General features: G+C 48.3%; 1 protein-coding gene across 1 annotated transcript; it reads right to left on the bottom strand.

Moving 5' to 3' along the window:
* Window positions 1-1318: 1318 nt before the first annotated feature.
* HEATR6 (HEAT repeat containing 6) lies at window positions 1319-16046 on the bottom strand. The gene is made up of 20 exons (XM_065036693.1): window positions 15813-16046; window positions 15199-15306; window positions 14660-14800; window positions 13631-13746; window positions 13147-13261; window positions 12795-12896; window positions 12249-12386; window positions 10834-11126; window positions 10285-10462; window positions 9828-10034; window positions 9104-9203; window positions 8558-8904; window positions 7515-7637; window positions 6885-6971; window positions 6386-6520; window positions 5099-5221; window positions 4165-4289; window positions 3400-3496; window positions 2778-2982; window positions 1319-2340 (listed from the first exon to the last, which is right to left on the bottom strand). The coding sequence occupies exons 1-20, from the start codon at window positions 16008-16010 to the stop codon at window positions 1790-1792; spliced, it is 3489 nt and encodes a 1162-aa protein (XP_064892765.1). The 5' UTR covers window positions 16011-16046; the 3' UTR covers window positions 1319-1789.
* Window positions 16047-16517: the final 471 nt, after the last annotated feature.

Here is a 16517-nt window from a genome sequence, read left to right as displayed (position 1 = left end):
TTGCCACCTTGGCTATAAATCATTCTGCATGTGATAAGGTAATTACCTTCTCCTTGAAACTATTCATAGGAAAACCTATAAAGCGCCTGGCTTGTAAACACAACAATAAAGAGGCAGGACAATAAAACCTTGTCCAGGGTGGGGAAGGTGCTGCCTTTTGCTGGCCCCGAGCACCTTGTGCTCCACCAGTCCCCAGCCAAGGCTGCGTCCACCCTGCTGCTCTCATCAGCGGCGAGTGAGCTGTACAGGGCACACACAGCCCAAACTGCTCTGCCAAGCACCAAAAATGAACATGCAACTCTAAAAAGACACATAAAATAATCACTGACCTTCATATCCCCATGGGCAGAGTCCCGCCCAGCTCTGCTCCAGCACCCTCAGCACCAGCAGCACCCCATGGGGTTGGGAACAGGCACAGCTGAGCCCCACGACTGACCCAGCCCCCCCCAGCAGCAGTTCATGTGTTGCCCATGGAAATCAGACCTGAATACCTGCAGCTGCCCCCTCCACCTTCCTGTAACACCTCTCTCCCCAGGGAGATTGGCCACACACTATTGGGAATGCCGGCTGCTCCCATTTGCTTCTTGGGGTGCAGAAAGTCTGAGATTTCCCCGTTCGGAACACCCTGAGATGGGACGGGGGCTGCTGCCCAGCACAGGAACACGTGCAGCTGCTGCCCGGCCGTGTGTTGGGTACCGGGTCCAGATCCACCTCACCGCCCGGGTTTCAGCTGCTGCAGAGGCCGCAGCAAACCTGGGCAAGAAACCAGGCACAGCTTCAACAGGATCTCAGATACTCAAACACTTGAGCTCCACTGAAACCAGCAGCAAGGATGGAAAAACAAAGCAGATAATGTTGTATCCCAAAGAGCTTTTACGACGGGCAGGGCTCGCGCTGAGCTCTGCTCAAACATCCAGGCCGAGGTTAGGGCGGCAGGCACTCAACTCGCGCAGGGCGGCTCATTCCTGGAGGCGTTGACTTGTCCCCAGCAACATCAGAGAGCTCCGTCCTCCACCGGCGCGGGAGCACAGCAAACGGAGCACAGCACAGCGTCACAGATGGGAAGGGAACAGAACTGCAGACGCACACAGAGGGTTTAGAACATCCCTGCCTGTGCCATAAAAGTCAAAATTCCAGCGCCGCGGCACCGACTTTGGATGTTGTGGCTCACACAGCACAGAACCGACCCCTGGAAACAAGCAGCTCTGAGCTCTGGAAGACAGGCCGAGCGGAGGCCGTGGGGAGGGCAGGCCAGGTGCGAGACCCCAGGGACAGACAGGCAAAGGCAAAGCCTGTTTGCTCTAAGCTATCCCACAAATATTGGCAGATTTGGGTTTATTGCAGGAACACAAGAATGACAACATTTGCAGTTCTCAGAATTCTTCCAGACCCCTCCTTTACAAACATCGTTTTGAATACAGCAGCAATAGTAACAAAATGCTTTTAGATAAGCTCAGAGAACAGGCGGGTTTTATAAAATGTACAAAGAAGGAAAAGGCTTTTGTTTTCCAAGTGGTAACGCTGTAACAGGTAAGAGCACAAACAAAACCACGTGAGGACAGTTTAAGAGTTCACTAAACATAAAAATAAAATAAGTTTTTTAAAAAAGTAAAAATTATGTTCCACAGATCTTTACATCAGGCATTATGAATGATTTGAGTAAGCTTGACATAAGTTGTTTAACACCAGCAACAGGAAACTTTTCTTCTGGATGCTCTGCGCAAAGGAGAGCAGCGTTTCGGCTCCGTGCCCAAAGCGTCAGTTATTGGTCACCAAAACACGTTTCTCTCTAAGCCTCTGTTAATTCAGTGGCATTCGCGTGGTTCGTCAAGACGTCTTCCAGATAAACAGACACTCTCAGCCTGGCTTTGCCCCCCAGCTGTTTCTCTATCCCACCCAGATGTTCGATAGCTCCTTTTAACACTCTCTCCCTCTCGCACGAGTCCGTGTGCGTTCCTGCTTCGTTTTCTTCAGCTCCAGATTTCAGATATTGCAAGACATAGGATTTGATCGCATCCCCGTCCCGGGTGATGCTTTCCCAAATGAGCGGCAGGTCCGTGCTCCCGGCCAGGCTGAGCAGGTGCAGCAGCGCCTGGCAGATCTGTGTCCGCAGGCTGGCGCTGTACTTGAACTCCAGGAAGTCCTCGGTGTCCTCGCTCTTCTGCAAGGCGACCACCAAGGCAGCCCAGATGTGGCGGAACTGCTCGGTGGAGCCGTAGCACTCCCTCCTGCTGGGGACGGAGAGGGCCATGGCCGACTTGATTCGGACTTTAAAATTCTTGCAGGACTTCACTACCGAGGAAAGCGCGCTGTATGCTTGTGTTGTCCAAGGAGCCTCTCCTGGAAAACAAACCAAACCAAAACAACCCTTCTGAATCAGTCAAATATACAAAACTGTCAATGTATCTCCTAAATATTTAATGAGCTCACAGTTGCTGGTCTAAAGGACAGACTCAGAGGTCATAAAACTAAAAAGTAGTTAAAAAACAGTTAATCTTCTGAAGTTTATTAAGGGGAAAATGTCATTTGGCATCTATTCCCAGCTATAATCCCATCCTCATGTTCTTTTCTAACGTGACATCCAACTGGACACAGCAGTTACTTTATACACCTGTATTCGCAGGATCTGAGCCTGTTGCACTGGCGAGAGCTCTGGGAAAGCCACGACAGCGAGATCCAGCTCCCTCTGCTTCCTCCCCAACACATTTCTAACAGACCTTCTGATCAAACCCACAACCCACGGTGCAAATCCAGAGCCCACGGGATAAGCGACTCACCGAGGGGCAGGGCAGGGTTCTTGAAGACATTCCCCAGCGCGTAGCAAGCGTTCCAGCGCACTTTCATCGTGGCCTCGCTCTCAACGGTGGAAATAAGGGCCTGAAGAGACTCCTCGATGGCTTCCCTGAACCTGGGGTTCGCTACGTGATAGGGCTGCAGGAAATGAAGCACGTTCCCAAGGGCCCGGACCGCGTTACTCTTTACCTGGAACACACATATACAGAAAAACCAGTCTGGCTTTCAGCTTATAGGCAAAGACTTCGTCAAGTCTGCTAGGAAATAAGGCTCAGAGCCAACAAGGAGCCCATCTGGAATCAGCCTGGTGTCTTATCAGGTGGTAACTCCCTAAATGCAACCAGAAAGACCATTCCCTGCAGATGGTCAAAACACCACCAAACCAAAAACCCCACACACACTGTGGAAAAGTGCAATCAAACACCCTGCAGGTCAGACAACACGGGCAACTCCAAAGCCCAGCCCTCAGGAGAGGCTGCTGAGCTGCAGCTCCCTGTCCACCGGGCAAAACATCCCAACCCAACTGGTGCCTTTTTTCCTCTTATTTTTTTAAATGCAAGAGTTAACCACACCATGGTAGCGCCACCCTCCTTCCCCTCACTCTACCTTGTCTCTGTCCCTGGATGCTTCAGTCGCAGACCGTAACATTTTCAACAGGAGGAGATCAGAAAACTCCTCCTGAAAGCGCTGTCCCATGGTTTCCCTGGGGGAAGAGTCGCCCTGTGAGAGCCCAGCTCCGACAATCCGGCCCCAAAGGTGTGAGACGATCCCTTATAAACGCCTATGAACAACCTTCACTCTTCAGAGGGCTAATATGTAAGGCAGACGTTCCTACATGTGACCACTATGTTTATTAATTTAAAACCAAACTATCAATGCAAGAAAGCCGGTTAGCAATGCGTTGGGTCTAATAAAAAACAGAGGGCAACGGATTGCTCAGAGGCAGGAATATAGGATAAACCGTTTCTTCTGTTAAAAATGTAACAGTAGGTTAGAATTCCTTCAGTCTTTGGCTTGAGGAAGTGTTAAATATTTATTAATTTTACTTCTGTGTTATGGTGAGAGTGAAGTAACCAGGGAACACACAACTCCACACAGCAACACAGGAGAAATAACAAACTGAGAAGGAAACTTGGAATATACTCCAGAACTAATGATCAGAAAGACCTAAACCCATGCAGTTTAGTAGAACTCAACCCCAGCTGGACATGGGATACTTATAACACATTGTCATACACTGGGAGACACACACAGGCTGACGAGTGCTCAAAACGAAGCATCCAAGCCAAATGTGGGCTTTTTGTGACCCTGTGCGACGCTGTGGGAATGGGGGCAGGGGGGCGTTCCACGGGCCGGGCCGCACTCACGCACATGTTGATGATCAGGGTGTCTGTCAGGTTGCCCAGGGACCAGGCTGCTTTGGCACGGACGTTCGGAGACTTGTCGTGGAGGGAATTCAGAATAGCGTTCGCTGTGTCTGCCACAAACATCACGTCCTAAAGGCAAAAACTGCTGCAAAGTTAGACAGTTTTAAAAACTCGGGCAAATGGTACCTGCACACACACCAGCTCTACTCGGTTCTTTTGCAGGCAACAACTTTAAAGAGGTTTCTGGTGTTCGCTGTACATCTTCGTTTGGCCCTTCGTTACCAGTCTGGGCTCACACCCTGACAAAGTTCACCCCTCTCTCAGGTAGTTGTTACTGAAAAGTTTCAATGCATTATTTCATTTCATTGGTGCTTCAGTTACCGTGGATTTTAACATAATTACCTGGACTGCCAATCTTACACTTATCAAATCCCACTCTTAAGAAAGTAATTGCTTCTCCAAACTGCCTGCTGAGCTGCCTGTCCAATCTTCCCTTCTACGGCACATTACACTTCTCATTCCCATGCCTATGGCAAAGGATCTTCTTTCAAAATATTTTGGAATCAAATCTCAGTGTCAGCTACTGCATACATTTTTTATTACAAGCACTCAGTTAAGGCCACATTGCAAAAACTACAGAGTCTTCCAGCTGAGCCAAGCTAAGATCAGGTATTTTGTGGAAAAAAGCCAGCATTTTTCCCTAGATAAGCCTTACTTCTTAGTTTTAAGCAAAACTGAAGCCTTCATATTAAAAACTTGCACCGGTTCTGTTGACCACACAAAGGCAGGAGGTCTGGAGACAGAAAGGAAAAGCTAAATACACATACAGACCAGAATCAAGAAAGTCAACTCATTCCAAAAGAACTCGCCCCACATCTTATGGTTCACCAAACCAGTTATAAAATGGCTCAAAATAAGAAAAATAGGCCAGTTCTGACCTGCCGAAGGCAAGAGAAGAGGACGTAGACTCCCAGCGCACGCGCGGCAGCGGCTTTTACCAGCGGGTTCTCGCTGTGGTTCAGGCCCAGCAGCAGAGTGACACACAGGATCTGCTGGTCGTCCTGCAACGAGGAGCAGTGATGGCACCAGAGGGAAACCGAGAGAGCTCTGGCCCACAAAGACAACCGGCAAGCACTCTGAAGGACCATAATATGTGGAACGTATAGAAGCTACTGTTCAGAGCCCACTCTTTTCTTTAAAGAAACTGAGTGGCATTTCAGGATGCCATGTGGGAAATGGGAAAGATTCCAGCAAACATGATCTTGTTGTTGTTAGATAAGCCCACAAAGGAAACCAAAATACGAACTATCATCCAAACGCAGAAAGCATGGCCCGTCAGCGGTAGAACAGACTGGACCAGCTGCTTTTTCCCATCTTGCTTACCTCACTCTTTCCCCTTCATTAACAAGGACAGCCAGGCAGATTAAGTTCATCCTGGACAGATTGTCAGTTTACCAACCCATGACAAAAATCCTTGTTTCATCAGAGCAAAGGGTCAGAGTGGGCACTGACTTGACCCCACATGGCCACGGGGACAAGAGAGCATATGTGATCAAAGTACAGGGGGATGAAGTACACGCTGTACTTGGAGAAAGCAGAGGGAGAATTCCAGAGATACTGCTGGACCGGCAATTCTGGGGCAAATGAGATCTGGCAGAGCACTCCCCATCGAGAAGGGCACAGTGACACAAAAGGAGCTGCACAATGCAGCGGTGACACACTGCCAAGGCTTTTATGTTTAAAAGCATATTTAATGTTGCAAAAGGAGAGTAAGGCCAACACATTTGTTTGCTCCTGCCAGGGCGATCACTGCAGTTTAGTGTTTCAAAAGGCAGCCAAAAGAAAAAACCATGCATGCAAATTGGTGACCAACGCCAGCCCGTGGCTGTTCGCTCGGCTGTCTCATTGAAGACTTAACCAGCAAAATAACAACCCTTCACCCCTCCTTCGTGCAATGCCGTTCTTGCCCTCCATCTCTCCTGTGGCATCGCCAAGGCGGAGTATTCGCGGTGGGGCCAAATGGCTTCTGTGATCCACAGTTTCATTATTTTGACAGACTACGCCCAACATTGCTTCTGCCAGTCTTCAATAGTCACGACTTGTTCAGAATGTACAAAAAATCTGGAAGGTTTCTCTGCTCTCTCCTTGTAAGTTTTTCAAAGGCTTTACACTACTGCAATCTGGTAGACAGGTAAAAACACCCCAATTCAAGGGTGCGCTCCTACCTGCAGACTGCTGAAAGCTTCTGGCAAGATAGAAGACAGGGCATCGCAGGCGCTTGTCTGAAGAGTCGCATGTGGAGAGTTCTGAAGAATCCCAGGTAAAGGGCCATTTAACATCTTCGTCCAGAAAGTCACAACCTACAGAGGAAGGGGATTGGAGTAGAGGATCTTTTGAGGTCCCTTCCAATCCCAAACATACTGTGACACTGTGAAGCAGCCAGGTTTGCCTATTTAAAGTCAGCCGTTATGCTCCAGTTCTACAGTAGATTGTCTTTTTCTAAAGAAGAAAAGAAAAAACCCACAACACAACACATCTGCCTACAGACAAAAACCGGATACAATAATAATGCAGGAAGTCTATAAAAATTGTGCATATCAGCACCTATAAAGCCACAGGGTACCGAGTCCCTTTCTGCTTTCCTGCAATTGATTTATCTGTCTCTGTGCCAGCAGCTCTGTGCAGAGCTGACGGAAGGAGCCTCAGAGGAGCGCGCACACTCACCCGGCTGAGCGGCACCCTCTGCTCAGGGGACACGGCGGAATCGGGTTTGTACTGCTGCAGCACCCCCGTGCCCAGCTCCTCCAGAAGCTGCAAGGAAACAAAAACCTTTACCAGGGATGACTCAAGTACCACGGAACTATAGCAAACTTCACCCAGGGCTATACTTACTTACCCAGGTAACAAAAATAAAAGATTCACTATTGGTTTGGACCCTATTCTGTCCCTGCTAGTGCAGAAATGAAAGGGAAATCCTTTCTTACGTAAAGTCTCCAGCTAGAACAGCATAACAAATTGCTGTGCAAAGAGGAAATCTTGCTGAGCTTTCCTCTGGGTGACAGACTACGGCTCCTGCCCCAGCTGAGGCGACGTCAGGGAAAGGCCAGCGCTACAGTCCTTGCATTTCCCAAGCTTCCTCGTGACTCAGCAGAGCAACAAAATTCTGCTAAGAATTCAAGATTGGAAGCAGAAAGCGCATTTCTCAAAGTGTCGGGATACTGCGAGTGCCAAAGAGCTACAGCAGGCACCCAGAGATGCTCTGGATATTCATCCCCACTTACTTGCATTAGCAAAGCACACTAACAGGTAAAACTGACTTGGCAAAACAATGTTGATGTTTCCTCCTGTTCTTACTTTGGCTCCATGAAGCTGAATGGATGGATCCATTTCTTCCATGCACCTGCAAGCCACTTCTCCAAGTTCTAGGAAATAGCTCTGAGCCAGAGAGAAATAACCTTTCACAAGAAGAGCCAACACCTACACACAAAACAAAGAAAGTCCATTCAGTGTCATTGCCTTCTGTTAAACGAAAATACCCCAAATACACACAGAGAGGATGTTAATGGGCTAATCAACACCTGGACCACATATCAAACTCTGATGTAACAGATACACCCTGCAGCACAACTTCTAGAATTATACAGCTAATTAATAACCTCCCTATTCCATTATCTTGTTCAAAAAAGGGCCACAAAAGCACTATCAGGTAGCAACACCATGAATTATTTACTGTGAGGTCTCCTGTAGCTAAAAAACCAAGCAAGACTGCCTGTAAGAGCAACATATTCTGTATCACCCGTAGTATTGCTGCTGCATTCTGTGAAGCTGAGTTTAACAAGTATTCACTGTTGCAGAGTAAAAGTGAGATTTCTGGGGATGCACGTTACAAAATAGTATTATTTTTGTAGTTACAAGAAGAAAAACAAGGCCAAGTCTCAACATTCACAGGTACTGCTTTAGTCGTACCAGCACCGCTCCATAGTTCCCTGCAGACTGTTCTTTGGCTGCAAGGTTCTTCCCCACTGTTCTCTAGCAAAACTTGAATTTAGATCCTGTATGGAGGAGTTTGCATGGGGAAGGTTCGCAGCCTTCACCAGGTCTCAAGACACGCAGGCAAATAACATTTAAAATTAATGAAAGCAACAAAAATCACAGGCTGATGCGCTTGCTACAGCGGGTGTTAATATGGGACAGTTATGCTGCGGCCACAGTCACACAATCAAAACGTTATTCCCCAACGCTGCTCTGTCAGTCACAGCAGCACAGACGCTGCGTGAGTCTAAATCTCGCTGAAAGAGCGAGGAGCAAAGGCAACCCATGTCCGAGGCCTGGCTGACACGAGGGAGTTCGCTGTTGTACCAAAATGTTCATTCTACAAACCTCCTGCTCATCCCCACCTGTAAGGCCTCCAGCCGAAGGGGACAGGGCTCATAAACGCTGGAAAACGCTAAGTTGGCATCGCTGTCAGAACAGGAGTCCTCTCTGGGCAGCACGATGATGGAAACGCAGAGGCGGAGAAGCCAGCAGGGCTCCGTACACCCCGCTGGGTTCTCCGGAGTGCCCCCCTCCGAGGGGAGGCCTTTCCTCCACGCGTCCCAGCTCCAGCGGTGCGGGGTTGCGCTGCCGCTGTTATTCAGCCCTGCGGAACTGGGCTGCTGCAAAAGTAACTGCACCTCTGGTAAAGGTGCTTGGACAGATACTATGGCCCCTAATAATGTGAGACTGGAAACTCGAACATTCACATCTGCAAGAAAGAACAGGGCAGGGGAAGAAAATCCAGTCTGTTAGCATCTCACCGACGCTTCGGCATCCTTCTTCAGCGCTTTTTGGATGAGACAGATCATAACGTACAATTTGACAGCAACGCACATTTTGTGGGGAGGGGGAAATCCACAACTATTTTGTAATAACCAGTGTCAAATTAAAGTATAACATATCCACACCTTTATGGCAAATGTATGGCTTTATCTGGTTCCAAACTCTCGTCAGCAACCCAGGTTTTAAACGGCTGTAAGGTGCATTTGAAACCAAATTCGCAAGGCACTGAAACACACAAAAGAACATACATGGAGCAGTGGTTACAATGTCAGCCTGGCCTCCAGCAGATTTGTTCTTACATTTGCAATTTAGGTCATTTAGACAGCTAATTATCTGAGGGCACCTGAAAACAAATGCGCCAATTATCTGCTGTTTCAAAAACCAGTTACAAACTTGGCTCCTAAGAACAAGTATTTAACTACTATGACCTGGCATTAAGACCACGGAATTTCAACAGTTCTTCATGACAATTGGGATTCCAGTTTCAAAGTTTTCAGAATAATTTCATAGGTTGATTCAGCTCCAAAAAGACTCCATGAAAGAAATGCAGGAACAAAAGAGTTCCTGGAGAGAAGTGCTGGAGAGAAAAGAAACCCCAGGACTCTGTAGGAAGACTCAGTCCGTGAGGCCTTGGGAGATCACAACAGCCAACAGGGTGTTTCAAAAAGATGGACTCAATCTGAAATCACTATGTGTTTGAAACCAGGTCCATCTTTTTAAACCACCCTGTATTCCACCCCCACCTTAGTCCCCAACAGCTCCAATATTCGTGTAATCTTTCCTCAAGACATAATGTAGAGAAAAACATCATCTCTTGGGCAGCATTTGAAACAGGTATGGTGCAGTTACCTTGACAATCTGTGTCAGTGTTTGGGAGGAGGACTCTGCCACCAGGGCGAGCAGCAGGCAGCGGTGCAGCTCCCGCACGCTGGACGCGACAGTGACCGAGAAGGGAGTGAAAGCTCTCTTGTGGTCACTGGCATCTTCGGCAACAGAAAGAAACTGCTTAGAACCTTCCAGGATGGCTGAGAGAACTTGAAGAGCACAGGCACGGGTCTGAAACGACAAGACGTTTCTGTTACCCACTTTCAACACCTCCTCCAAGCTGATGGGGAATGTTAAGGTTTATAAAATTAATCCTTTGTTTCCTCAACCAATACATCCTCTTGTTTCTTGTGTTACGGTGACCAAGCAATACAGATACAGCAGCCAAAGTACTTACTGAAGGCCAGAGATAACAACTCTAAAGATTAATAAGGGAAAAAATGCAAAACCACAATGATTTCTCTACTCAGAACTGCCGCACCTTTGGAGAAGGGTCCTTTAAAGCAATCGTCATCAAGGACACCGACTGGGGGCTGCCAATACCGGGTGCATCAGGAACAAACGCTGACCAGTATCCGTAAAGAACTCTTTTTTCTATTGATTTTATAGTGGAGAGGAAACAGGCTAGAGCCCCTTGACGAACATTGGCTTGGTAAGATCTAAAAACAAACAAAAAGACTAATGAAATCACAGCAGTGCGAAGTAATGGATGTAATCACTTTCACATACGAGAGCGGCGAGCTGTAAGAAGAATTTTTTTAGACCAAGAACAAATTCACTTTCAAACCAGCACAAGAAAATTGGAAGGCGGTAATTCGTATCACCACAGAAATCAAAAGGCAAAGTGATTTCTCCAAGAGTTTTGATTAAGAAAAAAGCACTAAGATCATGTGGAAGTGTCTGCACACATGTAAAAGTTGTGCCAGATCAACAGGTGCAAAAGCTGGGCTTTAACATGACACGGGAGCTTAAATCGTTACGAACAGCACGCTCTGCTACCGTGCTTTCTGCTCACATCAACGACAATCACCTCACTTTGCTCTGTATTCCACCCTCAGCGTCCGAATACTCCGACTCGCTGCTGCTGATTCTCTTCCAGGCGGCGCAGCGCGAGGACGAGGGGTCCCTCCCCGCGGGCACGGCGGCCCCGGCCGCACCGCCGCTCCCGGGCTCTGCGCGGGGGCTGCTCCGCACGTCCCCCAAGTGCAATTTCAGCATGTCGGCTCCGAGCACTGATTCGTTTCCTGCATCACCCAAACCTTCTCTTCCTTCTTCCGCAAGCTCTCCCTTCTTTTGTTTCCCTTTGGACTTCTTCCTTCGGTTCTGTTGTAAGACAAAAAATAGATTTTTATTTCAATCTTTTGAAGAAAAGACGTGCAAACATTTTATAGTTGTAAATCTCAGGAGAAAAGGTCTTAACTGAAAACAAAACTAATTGCTAATCCACCATAAAAACAGAGTTTAAGATAATAAATCATGTCGTCTGTATAGAGCACCAACATCAAATTATACACATTTCTAAATGAGTTTTCAGATGAGATTTAATTTAATCAAGAGTTATCACAGCTATGTAGCCGTCTTCCGATGCAACAATACTGCACAAAAGTGCAATTACATGAATGTGCAATACTGTACACACAGAAACTGCCACTTCTCTAGCATCTGAGAGTTTGCAAACCTTGCTTCTAAGTAGCAACAGTACATCAGTACAGAAATATCTTAGTGTAAGTATGCAGTTTATCTCTAAACAGCCTCAAAAATTAAGCTTAGGCCTCTTCATTAGTAAAGCAAAAGATCTACAAGAAAACTTTTAGTTAAAAATCAGATTTCACACAAAAGTGATTAAAGAAGAGAAAGAGTAAATACTTCTCTAGTTCTTTTTAATTTACAGTAGGTATTTAACATGTCGAAGAAACAAGTCAACATGACTATGCAACTTCATTTTCTTGAATGTCTTTCAGATAATCGGTAATCCAAAATATTTACAGGGTTAAAAAATAACCTGCAGAAGGATTAAGCAGAACAGATGGGGGAGGGAGGAGGAAATCAGCCTCTAGATGAACTTGACTTCCCTAAGAAAGAGTCAAACTATTGTGCAAGTGTCAGGAGGGAAAACGTAACTTATAAAATTAAAAGCTTTGCCTAGTCTGCAGGAACCAATCCCCTGTCTGTAGGCCAAGAATTCTTGGCTACAGATGAATAACTGATGCACAGAGCGTAACTCAGGAAAGCCAGGCTCTGCAGAGCCGGCTGCTCTCAGCATCTGAGTGCACAAAGCAGCGCAGAGGTTTACAATCAACACCTTTACAGCGAAGAATGTGAAATGTATCACATGCTCAGAACACAAAGTGCCTTTTAGCCACTAATATCACCCCAGGTAACGAACAACCGCAGCAAACACACACACAACGAGCAAACGGTAGCATCGGTATAATTTCAGCTTACCCCCGTCTGCTTAAAGGCGGCCGGTTCCGATTGCTCCTGTTTGGCGGGCGACCTCTTGTCGTACTGCGGCAGCGGAGCCGGGTACAAGGCTGCGGGCATTTCTATGCTCAGTCCCGGCAGTCCGTGAAACATGCATTTCTCGAACAGTCACAAAAACGTTAGCATTCTCCCCCTTCCTGACGTACAAAGATTTACTATAAATACTTGGCTGTTCATCAATTTTTGGTTGGGCTGGTGATCCTTCCCCCAGGTCTCTCCTCTCCCCGTCCTACTTAACAGCTACACAACACCTGAAATTCAACCATCTCTAGAAGGATCTAAGCAGGTCCAAAAAAATGAGCCTCCCATCTTTCTATTACATTTTTGTGGGAAGTGCAGTTAAGATGCTGTGAGAGGAACTCAATCCCTTTCTCCCTCACACAACGTTGTCCCCCACGCTCTCTCTGCTCCCTCCTCGTCTTCTCCTGCTGTTTCCCACTTCACAAGCACCTGGAACATGCACCTTCCTGTGTCTGCCTCTTCCTCCAAGTAGATTTAAGTATTTACCTTTAATACTGCAAGAAGAGATCCAATTTGGTCAGTTTGCATTAGTTTCATCTTCCCACCGTTGAGAAGCGACTGGATACCTTTCAGTGCATTTTGTAGTAACTGGAAACCGAAAGACAGAATTACTTTTCCTTCCCAAAACACCGAATGTTCACCTCTTTCAAGTGACCTTCTAGGCACTTATGTTCTTGCTCAACATAATTACTGGGACAGTTACTTATGATTATTAAAAGAGACTATTTAAGCAAAATCTCAGTTGACAATATTCCAAATGTCATACATTCCAAATTCCAACATTCCAGCAGCACAATCTCCTAATTAGATTATTCTAGACAATTAGGCTTACACTCACCATGCAAAAAGTGATCTCATCTACATCAGAGGTTTTTGAAGACTGCAGCACACTGAGAAAAGTTTGAAAACAGACATTTCTGTAGGGCTCATCCAAGTACGGCTGCCCAGGCACGCTAAAATGAGAGGAGACAGATGGTTGGTTCGCAGTCGGTCCCACAGCTTTATAAAGTTACACCAGCTCAGATCCAAGTGGTCGATAATCCTTCCTTTTTTTTTTTTCTTTGTTTTCTTATGTTTAATCAGAATTTCCTGTATTTCAGTTTGTGCCCATTGCCTCTTGTCCTTTCACTGGGCACCACTGAGAACACCACTGAGGATTTGATGCTGCTGTGGCATCAGCATGTTTGCATGTGGAACAGAAAAACGGATGAATTGAAAAAGAACCACTGACAATAACTATAAAAACAGAGCACAGCGGCTGTGCCAGCGCTCAGATGTACGTCTAAAGCATCTGCTCACCACCTGAGCAGGCTGGTACGCACCTGAGACACAGGTTGGCCATGCCGCGAACCGCTGCCCTCCGGAGCTCCGCGTCCGGCTGAGCCGAATGGCTGAACTGCACCAGGAGTCCAGTCTTGCCCAGCAAATCCGGGAGATACTAAAACAAACCAGCAGAAGTCATTAGGGGTCAGTGCCCTTCCCTCAGCCTCCCAGCTCTTCTGTTTGGTAGCTAGACACATCTACGCTACAAAAAAAGATTTGTCAGCTGCAATTTCAGATTCCACAGACAGATTATAGAAATGACATGAAAATATTAATTTCCAAAGAGCTTTTATTTTGTATTTTAAAAGTATTGAGCATGAGCATAGTTCAGATCGAGTCCAAGCTTATCCTTTCTGCCCAGACATAAAACTCAACCAGCAACTGCCGCACCGGCCTGCTGCGGTTACACAGGCTACAGACCCACGCAAGCTGGCAGCTCCAGAACCGCCAGCATCACCACCCTGCGCTTCAGCCCAACACCAGAAACCGCTCTGCGAGCTGCCAAGAGCTGCTGACAGCAGAATTCATTGCATCAAACACTCCCGGTCATGCTGCAGGAACAGGGAGCTTCGTGCAGACCTCGGGGTTGATACCCAATAGTTTCCACTTTGAAACGGCTTTGAGCCCATCGCACACAAAAGACCTGACCTGGTTACAGGATAAATTTGGGGGTCCTCAGTGGAGCCTGCTGAGTAACGAGCAACATGAAGCTCCCCGCGTTCTTCCTGCCTGATCCACAGGCACATCGGGGTGGTCAGTCTGCTGCCCTTCTTTGATAATGTGCCTTTGGCTCAAGCCAGATATCAAGTGGTCCTGATTACTGGTATATACACCTATCACACCTCAAATTCAACTCTTCTACAAATATCAGTCATTATTTAAATGGGATTATTCTTAACATAAAAGGTGTGGTGATTTGAGAACATGGCACTTTTTAATTGTCTTTTTTTTGTAGGAAAAAGAAAAGTAGAAACAGCAAAAGGGTGTAAATATTTTTGTGGTTACTTTCTCTTGGCTTGTAAACTCACCTTCTGACATTTAGGTCCATTATTGTAAACAAGAGCTGCTAAGGCTTGCAGAATTTCCACGTGGGTCCAAGAGTGGCACTGCTTAAGAGCAGAGATGCAGTAGGAGAGGAGAAAATTCAAGTTCTGTTCATCAACCATCACCTGACACAGCAGAAAAGGACTGTGGTCAAGAAAACATCATCATGTTGGAGTCTATACAGGCAGATATATTGATTACAGACTCGGGTGACCTGGCTGTTAAGATCGCACACAATCAGAATCAGTTGACACTTAAGAAGTGGATATATCAAAACAAATGTCCTATAGCCAAGAGTATTTCCAATGGTTTGTCACTTGTGACTGAGCTGTTTTCACAGCAGGAACCCCTCAGCCATGCTGGAGCCACAGATCAGAACCTCAGCTAGAAATACATAAGCAATACAGTGAAAATCCGAGAAACCCTGCGTGAAGGTTGGCTCCATAACCCCGTAAAGAGACAGAAGGGCTTCCCAGGGAGCCAGCACACAGGGAAAGGAGGGACAAGGCCAAACCTTCCGTACCTGAAATCTGTTAAGTAAGTGATGGATGAGCTGACAAAGTTTGCTGACAAGATGTTCCTGACCAAGGTGAACCAGCTGACAGGCTTGGACAAGCAGAGCACAAACATCCTGGAAAAGAAAAGCCTCGGTTTATTATTTCGAGACTACAAAGCTGGGTGGAAACCACATCATCAGCTGAGACTTCGACCACACAACCCGATCTGCGCGGATACCACAGACATCAATAGGGATAACGTAACGCAACGGATGGAACTGCAGCTCGTGAGCCTCCCTGCTGCAGCGCAGCCCGCGGCCCCACGCGGGACCTGCTGACACGGGGCGGCAGCGTGGCTCGGCGACACCCGGGGGCACCGGGGCAGAGCAGCCGGAGAAACAGAGCTGGATCGAGGGACAGGGAGGGGGAAAGGAGCATCGTCCAAAACTATTACTTCCAAGTTGCGTGACGCTGGACCCACGTAACGTGGACAGCCGCGTGACGTGGACACCCACGTGCGAGCGCATTCTGCCCCCCCCCCTCCTCCGCCACCGCGGCCGGGACCCCCGGCCCCGCCCGAGCGCCAGCACCGGCCCGTCCCCCCGCCGCCCCGGCCCCAGGGCCTCGGGCCCCGGCGTACCTGGGCGCTGGGCGCGGCCGCCGGCGCCGGCCCGCAGCTCTCCGAGATGAGCTGGTCGAAGAGCAGGTGGAGCTCGGTGCGGCGGCCGCCGTCGGGCCGCTCCGCGCCGGGCTGGGAGCGCAGGGCGCCCAAGCGCTCCAGGTACCGGCGGAAAGAGCCGTCCGGCTCCTCCGGCCGCGCCACCGCCGCGGCCGCCATCTTCCGCCCTCCCGGCAGCGGCGCTATGGCAACGGGAGCGCTTCCGGGGCGGAGGGCGGCTACGGCGGCCGGGCTGGGCCGGGGCGGGTGGCAGCCGGGAGACCCGCACAGCAGTGACACTCACAGCAGTGTCACCCGCACAGCTCTGTCACCCTCACAGCCACAGCAGTGACACCCTCAGCGGTGTCACCGTCCTCACAGGTGCCCAGCCTCCCTGTGCAGATTTTAACCATCGTGGACACTCAGTGTTTCTTCAAAACCCACCGTAAGGGATCGGTGTGGCCTGAAATCAGCCCCCCGGCTGCTGCCGGGGACACTGCTGCTGAGCCACAGCCCCTGCCCTGTCCCTGTCCCAGGCCCGGCTCTGCTCGGGGTGTCACACAATCACGGCACCGGGGACACAAGGGGCTGGGCGCTCGGAACAGAAACCTGCTCATGTTAAGGATATGACTCCAACTCTGATTTCTTGCTGGTGGGTAACATCAAATTAACGGACTCCCCGCCGTT

This window comes from Columba livia, chromosome 20, assembly GCF_036013475.1.
Source record: "Columba livia isolate bColLiv1 breed racing homer chromosome 20, bColLiv1.pat.W.v2, whole genome shotgun sequence".
Classification (NCBI taxonomy): domain Eukaryota; kingdom Metazoa; phylum Chordata; class Aves; order Columbiformes; family Columbidae; genus Columba; species Columba livia.
Note: the sequence above shows the minus strand (reverse complement) of the source record. Positions and strands in the feature narration are given on the sequence as shown.